Raw genomic sequence first — 17,406 nt, 5'->3', positions numbered from 1 at the left:
CAGTTTGGCCCTTCTTTGGACACTGTGTTAACTAACCTCCAAACGAGCTTCAATGCCATACAACACTCCTTCCGTGGCCTCCAACTGCTCTTAAACGCTTGTAAAACCAAATGCATGCTTTTCAACCGTTCCCTGCACGCACCCGCCCGTCCGACTAGCATCACTATTCTGGACGGTTCTGACTTAGAATATGTGGACAACTACAAATACCTAGGTGTCTGGCTAGACTGTAAACTCTCCTTCCAGACTCATATTAAACATCTCCAAACCAAAATTAAATCTAGAATCGTCTTCCTATTTCGCAACAATCATTTACAAAATATCTTCCAATACTCTACTCAGCAAACTGGATGCAGTCTATCATAGTGCCATCCGTTTTGTCACCAAAGCCCCTTATACCACCCACCACTGCGACCTGTGTGCTCTAGTCGGCTGGCCCTCGCTACATATTCGTCGCCAGACCCACTGGCTCCAGGTCATCTATAAGTCTATGCTAGGTAAAGCTCTGCTTATCTCAACACACTGGTCACGATAACAACACCCACCCGTAGCACGCGCTCTAGCAGGTATATCTCACTGGTCATCCCCAAAGCCAACACCTCCTTTGGCCGCCTTTCCTTCCAGTTTTCTGCTGCCATTGACTGGAACGAATTGCAAAAATCTCTGAAGCTGGAGACTTATATTTCCCTTACTAACTTTAACCATCAGCTATCTGAGCAGCTAACCGATCGCTGCAGCTGTACATAGCCCATCTTTAAATAGCCCACCCAATCTACCTACCTCATCCCCATATTTTTTTTATTTACTTTTCTGCTCTTTTGCACACCAGTATTTCTACTTGCACATCACCATCTACTCATCTATCACTCCAGTGTAATTGTAATTGCTTCGCTACTATGGCCTATTTATTGCCTTACCTCCTCACGCCATTTGCACACACTGTATAAAGACATATTTTTTTTCTATTGTGTTATTGAATGTACGCTTGTTTATTCCATGTGTAACTCTGTGTTGTTGTTTGTGTCACACTGCTTTGCTTTATCTTGGCCAGGTCACAGTTGTAAATGAGAACTTGTTCTCAACTAGCTTACCTGGTTAAATAAAGGTGAAATTATTTTTTTAAATTAGTGATGAGTTTTGAGGGTACTATGGTGTTGAACGCTGAGCTGTAGTCAATGAATAGCATTCTCACATAGGTGTTCATTTTGTCCAGGTGGGAAAGGGCAGTGTGGAGTGCAATAGAGATTGCATCATCTGTGGATCTGTTTGGGCAGTATGCACATTTGAGTGGGTTTACGGTTTCTGGGATAATGGTGTTGATGTTAGCCCTTACCAGCCTTTCAAAGCACTTCATGGCTACGGACGTGAGTGCTACGGGTCTGTAGTCATTTAGGCAAGTTGCCTTCGTGTTCTTGGGCACGGGGACTATGGTGGTCTGCTTGAAACATGTTTATTTTACAGACTCAATCAGGGACATGTTGAAAATGTCAGTGAAGACACCTGCCAGTTGGTCAGCACATGCCTGGAGCACACGTCATGGTAATCCGTTTGGCCCCGCAGCCTTGTGTATGTTGACCTGTTTAAAGGCCGTACGTCGGCTACGGAGAGCGTGATCACATAGTCGTCCGGAACAGCTGATACTCTCATGCATGCCTTCTAATCAGCTTCACTGTTCATGCCTTGTACATGGGAAAAGGTGCTATGTGAGAAGATTGAGGGAGACTGTGCTCTGACTCTCGTGACCAGTCTGTTCGTGCTATCATTCCACTTCTTACCAGTCCTTAACAAGGAGTGTCAAGAAGGGGAGTGATAGTACAGACATACTGGTACCCAGGCTATGTTCACTTAGCCCTGGAGAAAACCAGGTTCACTCTGAACTCTCAGAGATGTTGCCAGTGCAGATGCATCATGACTTAGAAGAAAAGTTTTGTATTGCCTTTTTAGGTTTTGTATGGACGTAATAACCAGCTTCACTAGAGAGAAAGAAAACATTACATATCCTTACACACACCACACACACACACACACACACACACACACACACACACACACACACACACACACACATTAACCCAGTGAATTAGATCCTTAGTGGGCAGGGATTTACCCAGGGGCCTGGCCAAGCAGGACACACATCAACTAGGAAGGGAAGGAACATTCAGGACAGAACCGGAACACAAATCCACATTGTAACACTCTTAGGCATCCTTCCACAGAGGACATGATATAAAACAATAAACCATCCACAGCATAGTGATGGGGTATAACTGTACCCTAGCTGATGATATGAGAGAAAGATTCAAGGAAATGTGTGTTACGTGCAGTGTATCCCCTTACGAAAAAAAAGAGTGCAGTATAACTGCAGGATGCTGCAACTACTGCATACAAAATACGTTTTTTTTACTGCAGTAATTTTGCAGTTATTGTAGTATAACTGCAGTTCACTGCAGTTATTCTGCAATTACAGCATTCAAAATACCACAGTCGACTGCAGTTACTGCACTGTTACTGTAGTTTCAAAACTGCAATCTTGTTTTGTAAGTGTGTGTGTGTGTGACTACTCTGTGGAGGCATTATGAAATTCAAACAGTAGCTAATTTATTTCTTGCTGAGCCTATTTCTGTCAATATTTACTAGCAGCAGGGGCCTCTTGCTTCAGTGGTCAAATAACACAAGCAACATGTGCAACAGACTCATAAGCTACTGATAATGCATGAGGGTAAAGAGATGTGGAGAGTGAACTGTTTTGGCGTATCTGAGGAAGAAAGAGGACACATATATCAGTACACACTTTGTAGCTAGCTGACTTACGTCTCTTTGGCTGACCATGTTTGTGTTTTAGTGAAATTAACATCAGCGGGTGGTTTTCAATGGGTTATGGAAGCTGTATTGGTTTAGTGTAAGTCAAATCTGACCTCATGGCGACTTAACTGTGTAAGGTGACATGACACATGGCTGCTACTAGCCCATCACAGCTAACTAGCCGGCACAACACAGCTAACTAGCGCAACACAGCTAACTTGCTAGCGCAACACAACTAACTAGCCAACACAACTAACTAGCTAGCACACAACAGCTAAATAGCTAGCACACAACAGCTAACTAGCTTAACACAGCTAACTAGCTAGCGCAACACAGTTAACTAGCTAGCACACCACAGCTAACTAGCTAGCACACCACAGCTAACTAGCGCAATACAGCTAACTAGCTAGCACACCACAGCTAACTTAGTAGGGCTAACACGTATGTGTCTTTCTGTCTCTGTGTTTTCAGTTGACGGCTGCATACACAAAGCGGCAGGCTCCTGTCTGTATGAAGAATGCATCACACTCAACGGCTGTGAAACCGGCAACGCCAAGATCACCTGTGGCTACGACCTACCGGCTAAATGTGAGTACCGTTTTTAATCCATTATTATCCCTGTTCCAATTTTCCCTGCCATGTGTGCTGTTTTGATGCTATATCCTACACTATGCTGCATTTGTGTCCTTTACAATACCTGCAATGAATACGGTTAATTCTATATCATCCCTATACATTGAACTTGATCCCCATGAAACATGTCGCTGAACATGTGAAACGTTGGGACATGATGTTGCTGCTATGCATTACAGCCAATCGGATCATTGCAACAACATGACTGCCAACCTAATTATCACTACACCACCCACCCACTAGCTACAAGATCCCAGTTAACATACCCATAGGCAAAATTGGTTGCAATGATGTCCAGTGTATCCCTTCTGTAAGACATTGTTGCCAGAGATGTCTGCAACATTACATAATGACTACACTGACATTGTGAATCACCCCACTGCCTCACTGCATACTGAATTACATTGGGGACATTTGAGTCATTTTAGGATGAATCCTATCAATCAGCCCATTGAGTTTACAGTTGCTTGCACACTTTATTTATTTATTTTTGGATATAGAACGACAGTTCCATCATCATTTATTAGTACTGATTGGCCATTACTGATGAATGGGCTCTTATTATTAACAGAGTCGTTATCATTATGATGGGTAGGAGCTTGTTCTACGCCCTGTTGGAGGTTCCATCTGTACACAATGCCTGCATCCCAAATGGCACACTATTCCCCTTTACAGTGCACATTGACTCTGGTCAAACACTGCACTATATAGGGACTAGGGTGCCATCTGCAAACAAAGAAAGACATTAAGGGACACATTTGGTAGTAACTTGATTGATATTTTATCCTTGATTTATCCAGTTAACGGTTCACGTAACTCTCCTCATGGTGAGTTATGGAGATCGTCATTCCATAGAAGGCTGTCGTTGTTTTAGCCTTTTTCAGGGAAGGAGGTATATAACATGCATTTGTCTGCAAGAGTGAGAGAGAGAGAGAGAGAGAGAGAGAAAGAAAGAAAGAAAGAAAGAAAGAGAGATAAAGAAAGAGAGCGAGAGAGAGGTAGTAGTCTGGTAATGGATGAAGAGGTGTGTCTGTGGACACAGCTGGATTGGGGGAGTGATGAGGGTGATAGATGACCTTGGGTAATTATTTGTAATGCACCTGCCACACTTAAAAAGGTGCCACAAACAACGTTCCAAACAAAGCTGGAATAATATGGTTGTGTTAGGGTTAGGGTTTATAGTGTGGAAAACAAGTGTCTTTTGCTTTGGTACAGTTCTGTCAAGCCCTATAAGCCCTGGTTGAAAGTAGTGCCATATAAAGGGAATAGGGTGGCATTTGGGATTGACCCAGAAACAGGATTCAGAGAGCCTGTGAAATTAGAAGAGGGTTGGAAGCAAACGAAAGTTGTGGAGAAATTGGTTTGTGTTTAATGTGTCTTAAAGCTGTCAAACAAGCCAAGCAGATAAACCAATGAGTCATGCAGGATGATAGACAGACAGGTGGTTCCATTGATTGCTATGGAAAACACACGTGCACACACGGTCTGTTCCATTGTCTGCTATGGAAAACACACGTGCACACACGGTCTGTTCCATTGTCTGCTATGGAAAACACACGTGCACACATGGTCTGTTCCATTGATTGCTATGGAAAACACACGTGCACACACGGTCTGTTCCATTGATTGCTATGGAAAACACACGTGCACACACGGTCTGTTCCATTGTCTGCTATGGAAAACACACGTGCACCCACGGTCTGTTCCATTGTCTGCTATGGAAAACACACGTGCACACACGGTCTGTTCCATTGTCTGCTATGGAAAACACACGTGCACACACGGTCTGTTCCATTGATTGCTATGGAAAACACACGTGCACACACGGTCTGTTCCATTGTCTGCGATGGAAAACACACGTGCACACACGGTCTGTTCCATTGTCTGCTATGGCAACACTGCCTGACACTTCCATAACAATTGAATAACCTATGTCAAATATCATAGTTTAATAACTTACTATGTCACGATATCACAAACAATCTCGGGCTGTGGACACATCTTCTGTAGGGGAGAGTGGTTTAAGTGTTTTACATTCAGCATCACTCCATCAAGGGAAATATAGCATTATTTCAAACAAAGATATCTATATATATTTCAGGATGTTGTGTATCCCTAGAAATAATCAGAATTCATGTAAACATGACAGTTTTGAAAACATAACTTGTGCAAAATAAGTGGTATATTGGCACAATTTAGCTGCGGGAAAGGGGAAGATAGGCCAACTACACATTTCTGTACTGAATGAAATATTACCACTACCTCTTTAAAACCATATCTATCTGTATTTCCCAAACACAATTCAACACAATCACACTTGTTTTTTTTTGTCTTTTAATTATTTTAAGCATCTTTTAACACAGGCTTAACAGCTAACAAACACTTTGTACTTTAAAAAATACATTTAAACATAGGCCACACTGCTTCGAAGTTAGCTGCTTAGTGATTTTGACGCATGCCACAGAGCTCCGGTATCAAACGTAGCACCACTATATATTTCTGTTTAAAGGGAGGAGAGTGTCAAGTGCCTCAGTGTGTGAGCATTTCTTGGAAAAACGCAACTAAATAAGTAAACATGTTTATCACGGACACACTACGGCGGGCAGCAACACAACAACATGCTTTAGCATGTTATGTTCTCTGTAAAATACCTATCATTTTGTGGTTTCCCTCTTCTGACCCTATGACTAAAAAAGACCAGCTATATTCTAATCTCGAATCTATACCTAAAATGCCTGTAGCTATATGGCCTTCCTCTCTGAACTCTTCACAGAAAAACCTGCGTTTTGTGCCCTTTGTTTTGACTCTTTCATCCCCATTGTCAAGGTCCTAACATGGTCCTAACACGGTCCTAACACGGTCCTAACATGGTCCTAACACGGCCCTAACACGGCCCTAACACGGCCCTAACACGGCGCTAACACGGTCCTAACACGGCCCTAACACGGCCCTAACACGGCCCTAACACGGCCCTAACACGGTCCTAACATGGTCCTAACACGGCCCTAACACGGTCCTAACACGGTCCTAACATGGTCCTAACATGGTCCTAACATGGTCCTAACACGACCCTAACACAACCTTAATATGGTCCTAACACGGCCCTAACACAGCCTTAATAGGGTCCTAACACGGCCCTAACACGGCCCTAACACGGTCCTAACACGGTCCTAACATGGTCCTAACACGGCCCTAACACGGCCCTAACACGGTCCTAACACGGTCCTAACATGGTCCTAACACGACCCTAACACAGCCTTAATATGGTCCTAACACGGCCCTAACACAGCCTTAATAGGGTCCTAACACGGCCTTAAGATGGTCCTAGCAAAGCCTTAATACACAGTACTACATAGAGCCATGGCTACATCAAGTAACTCACGCAAGCAGTAAAATCTGATTTATAAACAGATAAAAATACACCTTATGGAACAGCTGGACTGTGAAGAGTCACACACACACAGGTACAGACACTTAAGGCAGCCCCCTTCACCTCTCAGAGGGGTTGGGTTAAATGTGGAAGAAACATTTCAGTTGAAGGCATTCAGTTATACAACTGACTAGTTTTCCCCCTTTCCCCTTCATTTCCCTTAATACGGCCCTAACACAGTCCTAACACAGCCTTAACCTTTCTGAACCACCCATCCCGGATCCGGGATATTTGTCATCAGAAACGCTGACTAGCATAGCCTAGCCTAGCGCGACAGGTATATAATAAAATATAATTTCATGAAACCACAAGTGCAATATTGCAAAACACAGCTTAGCCTTTTGTTAATCCATCTGTCGTCTCAGATTTTGATATTATGCTTTACAGCGAAAGCAATACAAGCGTTTGTGTAAGTTTATCGATCGCTCGACAAAACAATAAGAACACCTAGCATCAGGAAACTTGGTCACGGAAATCAGAAAAGCAATCAAATTAATCGTTTACCTTTGATGATCTTCGGATGTTTTCACTCACGAGACTCCCACTTAGACAGCAAATGTTCCTTTTGTTCCATAAAGATATTTTTTATATCCAAATACCTCCGTTTAGTTTGATGCGTTATGCCCAGGAATCCACCGGAAAGAGCGGTCGCGACAACTCCGAAGAAAATTCCAAATTATATCCATAATGTCCACAGAAACATGTCAAACGTTGTTTATAATCCATCCTCAGGGTGTTTTTCAAATATCTATTCGATAATATATCAACCGGGACAGTTGGCTTTTCACTAGGACCGAGAGTAACAATGGCTGCCATTCTCTTTTGCGCAAAAATCACTCGGAGAGTTCCCACCTATCCACTTACGCAATGTGGTCGTTCACGCTCATCCTTCAAAATAAAAGCCTGAAACTATGTCTAAAGGCTGTTGACACCTTAGGGAAGACATAGAAAAATAAGTCTGGTTGATATCCCTTTATATGGGCAATAGGGATGCATGGGAACAGAGAGGTCTCAAAAACAGGGTCACTTCCTGATTGGATTTTCCCCAGGTTTTAGCCTGCAATATCAGTTATGTTTAACTCACAGACAAAAATTTTACAGTTTTGGAAACTTCAGTGTTTTCTATCCTAATCTGACACTTATATGCATATTCTAGTTTCGGGGACTGAGAAATAGGCAGTTTCAAATGGGTACGTTTTTTAGCCAAAAACGGAAATGTCGCCCCCAATACTCAAGAAGTTTTAATATGGTCCCAACACGGGTCCTAACACAGTCCTAACACGCTCCTAAAGCGGTCCTAACACAGTCCTAACACGCTCCTAAAGCGGTCCTAACACAGTCCTAACACGCTCCTAAAGCGGTCCTAACACAGTCCTAACACGGTCCTAAAGCGGTCCTAACACGCTCCTAAAGCGGTCCTAACACAGTCCTAACACAGCCTTAATACGGTCCCTACATGGTCATAATACGGTGTTAACACAGCCTTAAAGCGGTCCTAACACGGTCCTAAAGCGGTCCTAACACAGTCCGAACACGCTCCTAAAGCGGTCCTAACATGGTCCCTCTCCACCATGGTGAGCGTAGCCTGCCACCACTACCCCAGGTCCCTGACAGGAAAGTCCAGGATTAGCATTAATGGCTGTTAATTAACTGAATTCATTCAACTGAAACATGTCTTCTGCATTTTTGTGAATCAGAGAGGTGCGGGGGCTGCCTTAATCGACATCCACGGGAACAGTGTGTTAACTGCTTTACTCATGGGCAGAATGACATATTTTTACCTTGTCAGCTTGGGGATTTGATCCAGCAACCTTCCCAGACAGGTGTGTGCCTTTCCAAATCATGTCCAATCAATTGCATTTACCACAGGTGGACTCCAATCAAGTTGTAGAAACACCTCAAGGATGATCAATGGAAACAGGAATCACCTGAGCTCAATTTTGAGTCTCGTAGCAAAGGGTCTGAATATTTATGTAAATAAGGTATTTAAAAAAAAAACTTTGTCATTATGGGGTATTGTGTGTAGATTGAGGAGGAATCATTTTTATTTAATCAATTTTATTGAATAAGGCTGTAACGTAACAAAATGTGGAAAAAGTCAATAAGAACATGAGTGTGGAATGCATCAGAAAAAAGAGAACAGCAAATTGATTGAAATAAGTCTTGTCAGTTAGTTTTCTCGTCAATATAACACTTCTCTGCTGCTAAACACACCCCCAAAACATAATATTTATTTAGTTCCTATTGTTCTCATCGCTGTCGTCCTTACTATTTTCACTGTTGACTGCTCTTGGAAATTGACAGCTTTTTGACTTCACTCTATCTTCCTTCTTTCTGTCTGTGAATGCTAGGCTTTATCTAAATAACTATTTTCTATGGTTCCTTCCCAAATGGCACATTATTCCCTAAAGAATGCACTACTGTTCACCAGAACCATGTTCCCTGGTTGAAAGTAGTGCACTATGTAAGAAATAGGGTTCCATTTGGAACATAGCCTCTATCTGAAGTCTCTATCAGAAGTCTTTCAGACATTCATATTATTTTCTTTTTTGTAATGAATTGTCCTTGTGTGACTTAATATTTGTTGTCCTCTGCCTACGCAGCCATTCTGAGCCTGTCTCTACGGAGTGTTCTGTTCTCATTTGATCAATTCATAAAAACCTCACAAAACATTCTCGTTCCCCTCACAAAATTAACAAAACAGTTACAATGACGAAGACAAACAGTGGTACAAAGGTTTGTATTATGTTTCATTTTGATTTGCTGGCAATCAACATTTCCTCATTTGTTTTGATTGACATGACAGCTTCTCATGCTTTGCTCAGCCTGGTTTGTATTTCCTGCTTTGCCCCTTTTTACACACACACACACACACACACACACACACACACACACACACACACACACACACACACACACACACACACACACACACACACACACACACACACACACACACTCACACTTATATAATATATAATACATATAGATTTAGGATCTTAATTTGACCTATATTGTAACAGCAAAATAATCCTGCAGCAACAGGGTTTGAACACTTCATAATGTTGCTTGATCGGTGGTTAGGCTTTTAGCTGTCCAAAAGTAGGCTACTTGAAAAGTACAATATTGTTAATATAACTGTGTGTTAGTGTGGGTTGTCAGTCACTTTTTTTTTCCAGCAACAAAATAGTGATCAAAATAAAATCCTACATCTGTAGAACATTTGAATGGAATATTTGGATTTCGCGTGTGGTGTTTAGTTCAAGGCTTGCCTACGTGTGTACATATAAAGGATTTAGACGCTCTAGTTTTTCATACAAACACACAATTATGTACTCTCCCCCGGGCTAATGTAAATGAAGTGGACTTACTGAAATTGAAATGAAGCTAATTCAAAGACGTTTGCCTTTTCATCATTATCGCTTACTAATGAGGTGAATGTTGTCAACCCCAGGAAATATAGAAATTCACTTTATTAATTTCTCCTTTGAATATTAATGTTTTTACTTGTGTATGTTTCATAAACTAGTTGATTTGAAGTTGTTAGTGATGCTGGATTTGACTAATGATTAAAACAGATACTGTTTGGGTAATTGAAACATGGGCTGGGTTGGCTATCAGCCTGTGTGGTGTGGTGTATACAGAGGCCATATTTTGACAGTCAGACCTCTATGGAAGAGTCATATATCCATGGAAATCGGGTCAAAGTCACACTAACTCTCCATAGGTATGAGACTCTAAGCTAATATAGCCACCGTACACTATGTCACTCTGTGGAAAAGCTTCATTGCTTCACTGCAGATGAATCATTCGGGTAAAGAACCACACAGAATCCCAACATACATCATATTGTTCCTTAGTATCACACAATATAATCAGGTAGTGTTTGGGAACACATCAGAGTCAAACTTCAACATAACAGAATGATGTCATGGCTGCTACAGCGGCAGTGTGATTGTGAGTGTGGGGCGCTGGTATGTTAATATTTGTACAGTACCAGTCAAAAGTTTGGATACACCTACTCATTCAAGGGTTTTTCTTTATTTTTACTATTTTCTACATTGTAGAATAATAGTGAAGACATCAAAACTATGAAATAACACATATGGAATCATGTAGTAACCAAAAATGTGTTAAACAAATCAAAGTATATTTTAGATTTTTGATTCTTCAAAGTAGCCACCCTTTGCCTTGATGACAGCTCTGCACACTCTTGGCATTCTCTCAACCAGCTTCATGAGGTAGTCACCTGGAATGTATTTCAATTAACAGGTGTGCCTTGTTCAAATTTAATTAGTGAAATTTATTTCCTTCTTAATGCATTTGAGTCAATCAGTTGTGTTGTGACAAGGTAGCCCCCCTACCTTGTCACAACACAACTGATTGACTCAAATGCATTAAGAAGGAAATTGGAGTATTTTTTTATTTTTTTATTTCACCTTTATTTAACCAGGTAGGCTAGTTGAGAACAAGTTCTCATTTGCAACTGCGACCTGGCCAAGATAAAGCATAGCAGTGTGAACAGACAACAACACAGAGTTACACATGGAGTAAACAATAAACAAGTCAATAACATGGTAGAAAAAAAGATAATCTATATACAATGTGTGCAAAAGGCATGAGGAGGTAGGCAATAAATCAAATAATTACAATTTAGCAGATTAACACTGGAGTGATAAATCATCAGATGATCATGTGCAAGTAGAGATACTGGTGTGCAAAAGAGCAGAAAAGTAAATAAATAAAAGCAGTATGGGGGTGAGGTAGGTAAATTGGGTGGGCTATATACCGATGGACTATGTACAGCTGCAGCGATCGGTTAGCTGCTCAGATAGCAGATGTTTAAAGTTGTTGAGGGAGATAAAAGTCTCCAACTTCAGAGATTTTTGCAATTCGTTCCAGTCGCAGGCAGCAGAGAACTGGAAGGAAAGGCGGCCAAATTAGGTTTTGGCTTTAGGGATGATCAGTGAGATACACCTGCTGGAGCGCGTGCTACGGGTGGGTGTAGCCATCGTGACCAGTGAACTGAGATAAGGCGGCACTTTACCTAGCATAGCCTTGTAGATGACCTGGAGCCAGTGGGTCTGACGACGAACATGTAGCGAGGGCCAGCCGACTAGGGCATACAGGTCGCAGTGGTGGGTAGTATATGGGGCTTTGGTGACAAAACGGATGGCACTGTGATAAACTGCATCCACTTTGCTGAGTAGAGTATTGGAAGCTATTTTGTAGATGACATCGCCGAAGTCGAGGATCGGTAGGATAGTCAGTTTTACTAGGGTAAGTTTCGCGGCGTGAGTGAAGGAGGCTTTGTTGCGAAATAGAAAGCCGACTCTAGATTTGATTTTGGATTGGAGATGTTTGATATGATTCTGGAAGGAGAGTTTGCAGTCTAGCCAGACACCTAGGTACTTATAGATGTCCACATATTCTAGGTCGGAACCGTCCAGGGTGGTGATGCTAGTCGGGCGTGCGGGTGCAGGCAGCGAACGGTTGAAAAGCATGCATTTGGTTTTACTAGCGTTTAAGAGCAGTTGGAGGCCACGGAAGGAGTGTTGTATGGCATTGAAGCTCGTTTGGAGGTTAGATAGCACAGTGTCCAAGGAAGGGCCAGAAGTATACAGAATGGTGTCGTCTGCGTAGAGGTGGATCAGGGAATCGCCCGCAGCAAGAGCAACATCATTGATATATACAGAGAAAAGAGTCGGCCCGAGAATTGAAACTTGTGGTACCCCCATAGAGACTGCCAGAGGACCGGACAACATGCCCTCCGATTTGACACACTGAACTCTGTCTGCAAAGTAGTTGGTGAACCAGGCAAGGCAGTCATTAGAAAAACCGAGGCTACTGAGTCTGCCGATAAGAATATGGTGATTGACAGAGTCGAAAGCCTTGGCCAGGTCGATGAAGACGGCTGCACAGTACTGTCTTTTATCGATGGCGGTTATGATATCGTTTAGTACCTTGAGCGTGGCTGAGGTGCACCCGTGACCGGCTCGGAAACCGGATTGCACAGCAGAAGATAACCCTATTTGGTAAAAGACCAAGTCCATATTATGCCAAGAACAGTTCAAATAAGCAAAGATAAATGATAGTCCATCATTACTTTAAGACATGAAGGTCAGTCAAAGAGGAAAATTTCAAGAAATTTGAAATTATATTCAACTGCAGTCACAAAAACCATCAAGGCCTATGATGAAACTGGCTCTAATGAGGACCGCCATAGGAAAGGAAGACTCAGAGTTACCTCTGCTGCAGAGTATAAGTTCATTAGAGTTAACTGAACCTCAGATTGCGGCCCAGATAAATGCTTCACAGAGTTCAAGTAACAGACACAGCTCAACATCAACTGTTCAGAGGAGACTGCATGAATCAGGCTTCCATGGTCGAATTGCTGCAAAGAAACCGGTACTAAATGTTATGGCTCTCGTTTGTGGAATGACCGGACCAAGGTGCAGCGTGGTAGGCGTACATCGTTCTTTTTATTGATGACACCTAAAGCAAAATAGCAACGACAAAAACAAAAGCACACAGTTCTAATAGGGGGAAAAAACAATACAGAAAACAAGATCCCACAAAACCCAAAAGGAAAATGACAACTTATATATGATCCCCAATCAGAGACAACAATAGACAGCTGCCTCTGATTGGGAACCATATTCAGCCAAAAACACAAAGAAATAGAAAACATAGATTTTCCCACTGAGTCACACCCTGACCTAACCAAACATAGAGAATAATAAGGATCTCTAAGGTCAGGGCGTGACACTGAAGGACATTAATAATAAGAAGAGACTTGCTTTGGCCAAGAAACACGAGCATTAGACCAGTGGAAATCTGTCCTTTGGTCTGATGAGTCCAGGTGACTACCACATGAAGCTAGTTGAAAGAATGCAAAGCTGTCATCAAGGCAAAGGGTAGCTTCATTGAAGAATCTAACATTTAAAATATATATTTTTTTGTTTAACACTTTTTTGTTTACTACATGATTCCATATGCGTTATTTCATAGTTTTGATGTCTTCACTATTATTCTACAATGTAAACATAAATTAAAACCCTTGAATGAGTAGGTGTGTCCAAACTTTTGACTGGTACTGTATGTAGTCGCCAAAGTTCCGGAAAACCTCTTTAATTGAGTTTTCCAGAGTAGCTTTGGCTCTTCCTCCCCCAAGGCACATACACATAGCAGAGCTCTCCTCTCCTGTCTCAGGGTGCTGATAAGAGCAAGTCCCAAATAACCACAGACCCTTTCTTTCACTAAGTGAAGGTCAAGGGTAGAATTGTATTGCTCTACCATATCCGAGTTCTATGAGATGAAATACATTCTGTAGTTGTGTTGAAAGGAGTTGGGAATTATCTCCATTTAACTGAGCAGGTCTAGACTCTTATCTTAGTAGTGAATATGACTCAATAGGACTTCTCTCAAACAGCTTCTAACCCTTGTATGTAGGGTTGTTCTCAAGTACAGTATCTGTTGTATTTTCACTGTATAGTACATTGTAGTTTTATACAGTCACCTTGAATGCATCATGAAAGAGTATTCTTTCTGTCAAAGGTATGTTGAGAGAGAGAAACAGAGAGAGAAAAACAGAGATATATAGAGAATAACAGAGATATATAGAAATAAACAGAGAGAGAGAGAGAGAAACAGAAAGAGAGAGATAGACAGAGATACCAATATTATTCTTCTCATCAAATGTAAATCTCTCCAACCAACTGGCATTAGGCACAGATCACAATTTGTCAAGGGCACAGGTAAATTATATCACTTTAGCTAATATGGAAATGATAAGAAAAGGAGGGAAGGTCCCACTGGTAAAGCAATAAGAAATAAAATGCTTCCTCATGTCTGGACAAAGATTTGGTTTGCATCCCAAATGGCAACCTATTCCTTATTTATAGTGCACTACTTTTGACCAGGGCTCATATGGGTACACTTTGGAGGGGAGGGGGGGGGGGGGGGGGTATGGGTACAATTTGGGACGCATCCATGGTGTCTCAAAGGAACGAGTTTGCCCCTCAGTGGAAGTAGCTCAAAGTAATGATGTGAAATCCTAGGTGTTCTTGTTTGGAGCTTTGACATGAGCCAATTGAAAATGGAAATGACAACTATAAAACCCGGCCATTGATGAGGTAGTTTTTTTTCTATCCTCAGACAAGAAAATGATCGTCCATTTGTCCTCACTAAGAAGTTTAGGCTGAGGCTCAGGGGTTGACAAACCACCCCTTTAAGGCTCCATCCCTAATGGCAGCCTATTCCCTAATAGTGCACTACTTTTGACCTGGGCCCTATGGGGAATAGGGTGGCATTTGAGACTCACTTGAGAGAGTACCTATTCACATCTGGGACTGATTATGATGGGCCAAGGATTATTAATCAATGACAGTCATTATCCACGTAGCGTTGCAGAAAGACTCCAAATAAAACGCTGTCTGTCTATTACATCTGACAGGGAAAGTGTCTATTTGGCCCTTGGATGTGTCTCAAATGGCACCCTATCCTAGGCCCCATAGGGCACTGGTCAAAAGTAGAGCACTAAGGAATAGTCCTTGTGATACAGTCCTTGTGTTGCATGAGTTACATGAGTTGTTATGTTCATCTGAAGACAAGGCTTTGTGGTTAGGAAGTCAGTCAGCCTTAGCCTGGTCCCAGAGCTGTTTGTGCTGTCTTGCCAAGTCCTGACAATGATCATAGCAGTTGAAAAGACAACACAAACTGATCTGGGACCAGGCTAAGGTAATTTATCCATAGATTTATTAAACAGTAGTTTCACGTTTTAATGTCACATGCACAAGTACAGTGAAATGCCTTTCTTGCAAACTCAAAACCCAACAATGCAATGATCAATAACAATGTATTACTAGAAGAAAAACATACGAGAAATAAGAATAGTAAATATGAAATACACAATAAAGTAAGTAAGCATACTATATGCAGGAACTATTTAAAAAGTCAGTTCCAATACCATATTTATATGTGCAGGGATACTAGAGTGATGGAGGTAGATATGTATATGGGTAAGGCGACTAGGCAACAGGGTATAAGATAAACAGAGTAGCAGCAGCTTGTATGTGAGTGGGTGGGTTGAGTCACTGTAAATGTATGTCCGTATTTTGTGTAAATGAGCAAATGATGTAGTGATTGTTTGTGTGTGTGTTGGAGGGACAGTTTGTGTGAGTGTGTAAGGGCCCTGTGAGTGTGCATATAGACAGTGCAAAGATACAAGGTTAACTCAGATAGTCCATGTAGCTATTTTGTTAGCTTTTTATCATATTCGTATTGCTTGGGGACACGTATACTTTGTTTTAAGAGTTTGTCCCCAAAATATCCCCTGAGTTGTGTTTTGCAAGCTTTTAAGTTGAGCATTTATTTTAAGGTTCATAAAGTTTAGAGTTTGTAACTGTTTGCCTTTTTGTCTCTGGTGTTATGCCATATTCATGGAGAGAAACTAAAGCTATATCTTCATAAACAAACAGAGAGAAAAAGAGAGAAAGACAATTTGAGAAAAAATGCTTGATTAAATATTAATCCGTCAGTTGATGTTAGAATTTTCATTCCAAAATATTTTGGGAATGTGGTCATAAAAATAGGCTAAATATAAAAAAGGACAACAAGATCAAAAGTTGTGATAAATTATTAAACCAACACTACAAACTAATCTATTATTTGTTGTGGGTGGCAGTGGCAGTTCTTCTTCTATATGAGAAACAAAATGATAAGTTGTTTGTCATGATGATTCTGACCGGTCTGGGTTGAATGGTTTACTAATGACAGGACAGTAACCAACTGTATTAGCTGAAAAGTTACTCCACTGTGTCTCCTTAAACAGGCCAGGGACCTACTGTTCAGAAGGACCTCTCACTGAAGCCTTGTATCACTGCTGGATGCTGACACCTTTACCTTGTCTGGGTTTGTGCTCTTAGCTAGCAAGCAGTACTGCAGTAGTCAGACATTACACAAATTACCATAGCTGGATCCATCATTTATTTTTGCACTACACAATACACTTTTGTGAAAACGCTAGTTTGCAAATCAGTGTTGAAACAAGATAGCTAGCTAGCAAGCTAAAGTGAGCTAGCAGGGATTTTAGCTAGCTAGGTCGTTTTGAAAGCTAGCTAGCTACATCCTATCAAACCTGTCTGTTTTGCTTGATTAGCTAGCTAGCTAATCACTCATGGTATGGCAAGCAAGCAAGGTACACTATAAAACCAAGCATTTAGGATCTGAATACATAACTAAACACTTTTCTGTAACACTTTTTTTTGAAGACCAAATGTAGCCCCCTGGGGGGAAATGAGTTCAACACCTCTGACCTAAACCATCTAAACAGGAACAACCATCTGAGGAACAGGTGCAATAAGTCCAAACCCTTACATATTCGGTTAGTTAGATCAATTCATGCATGGGGAAACATATACGCTACATAAAAAAAAAAAAAATCAAAATCAACCTGCAGCAGCATTCTGGGAAATGTTATAATGAGGCCCCTCCCACGTCCTTTTCACTCTGAGAGAGCTAATGGAAATGAACTCAACACA

General features: G+C 41.4%; 1 protein-coding gene across 2 annotated transcripts in view; it reads left to right on the top strand.

Moving 5' to 3' along the window:
* The window catches only part of macrod2 (mono-ADP ribosylhydrolase 2), a 1,184,313-nt gene that overhangs the window by 499,339 nt on the left and 667,568 nt on the right, over window positions 1-17,406 (top strand). For both annotated transcript variants that reach the window (XM_071393968.1, XM_071393967.1), the window contains exon 5: window positions 3,274-3,390. In XM_071393968.1, the coding sequence (XP_071250069.1) occupies window positions 3,274-3,390 (117 nt within the window). The remainder of the gene's footprint in view (window positions 1-3,273; window positions 3,391-17,406) is intronic.

The sequence above is a fragment of the Salvelinus alpinus genome, chromosome 3, assembly GCF_045679555.1.
Source record: "Salvelinus alpinus chromosome 3, SLU_Salpinus.1, whole genome shotgun sequence".
NCBI lineage: Eukaryota > Metazoa > Chordata > Actinopteri > Salmoniformes > Salmonidae > Salvelinus > Salvelinus alpinus.
This window is presented reverse-complemented; position numbering and strand designations above follow the sequence as displayed.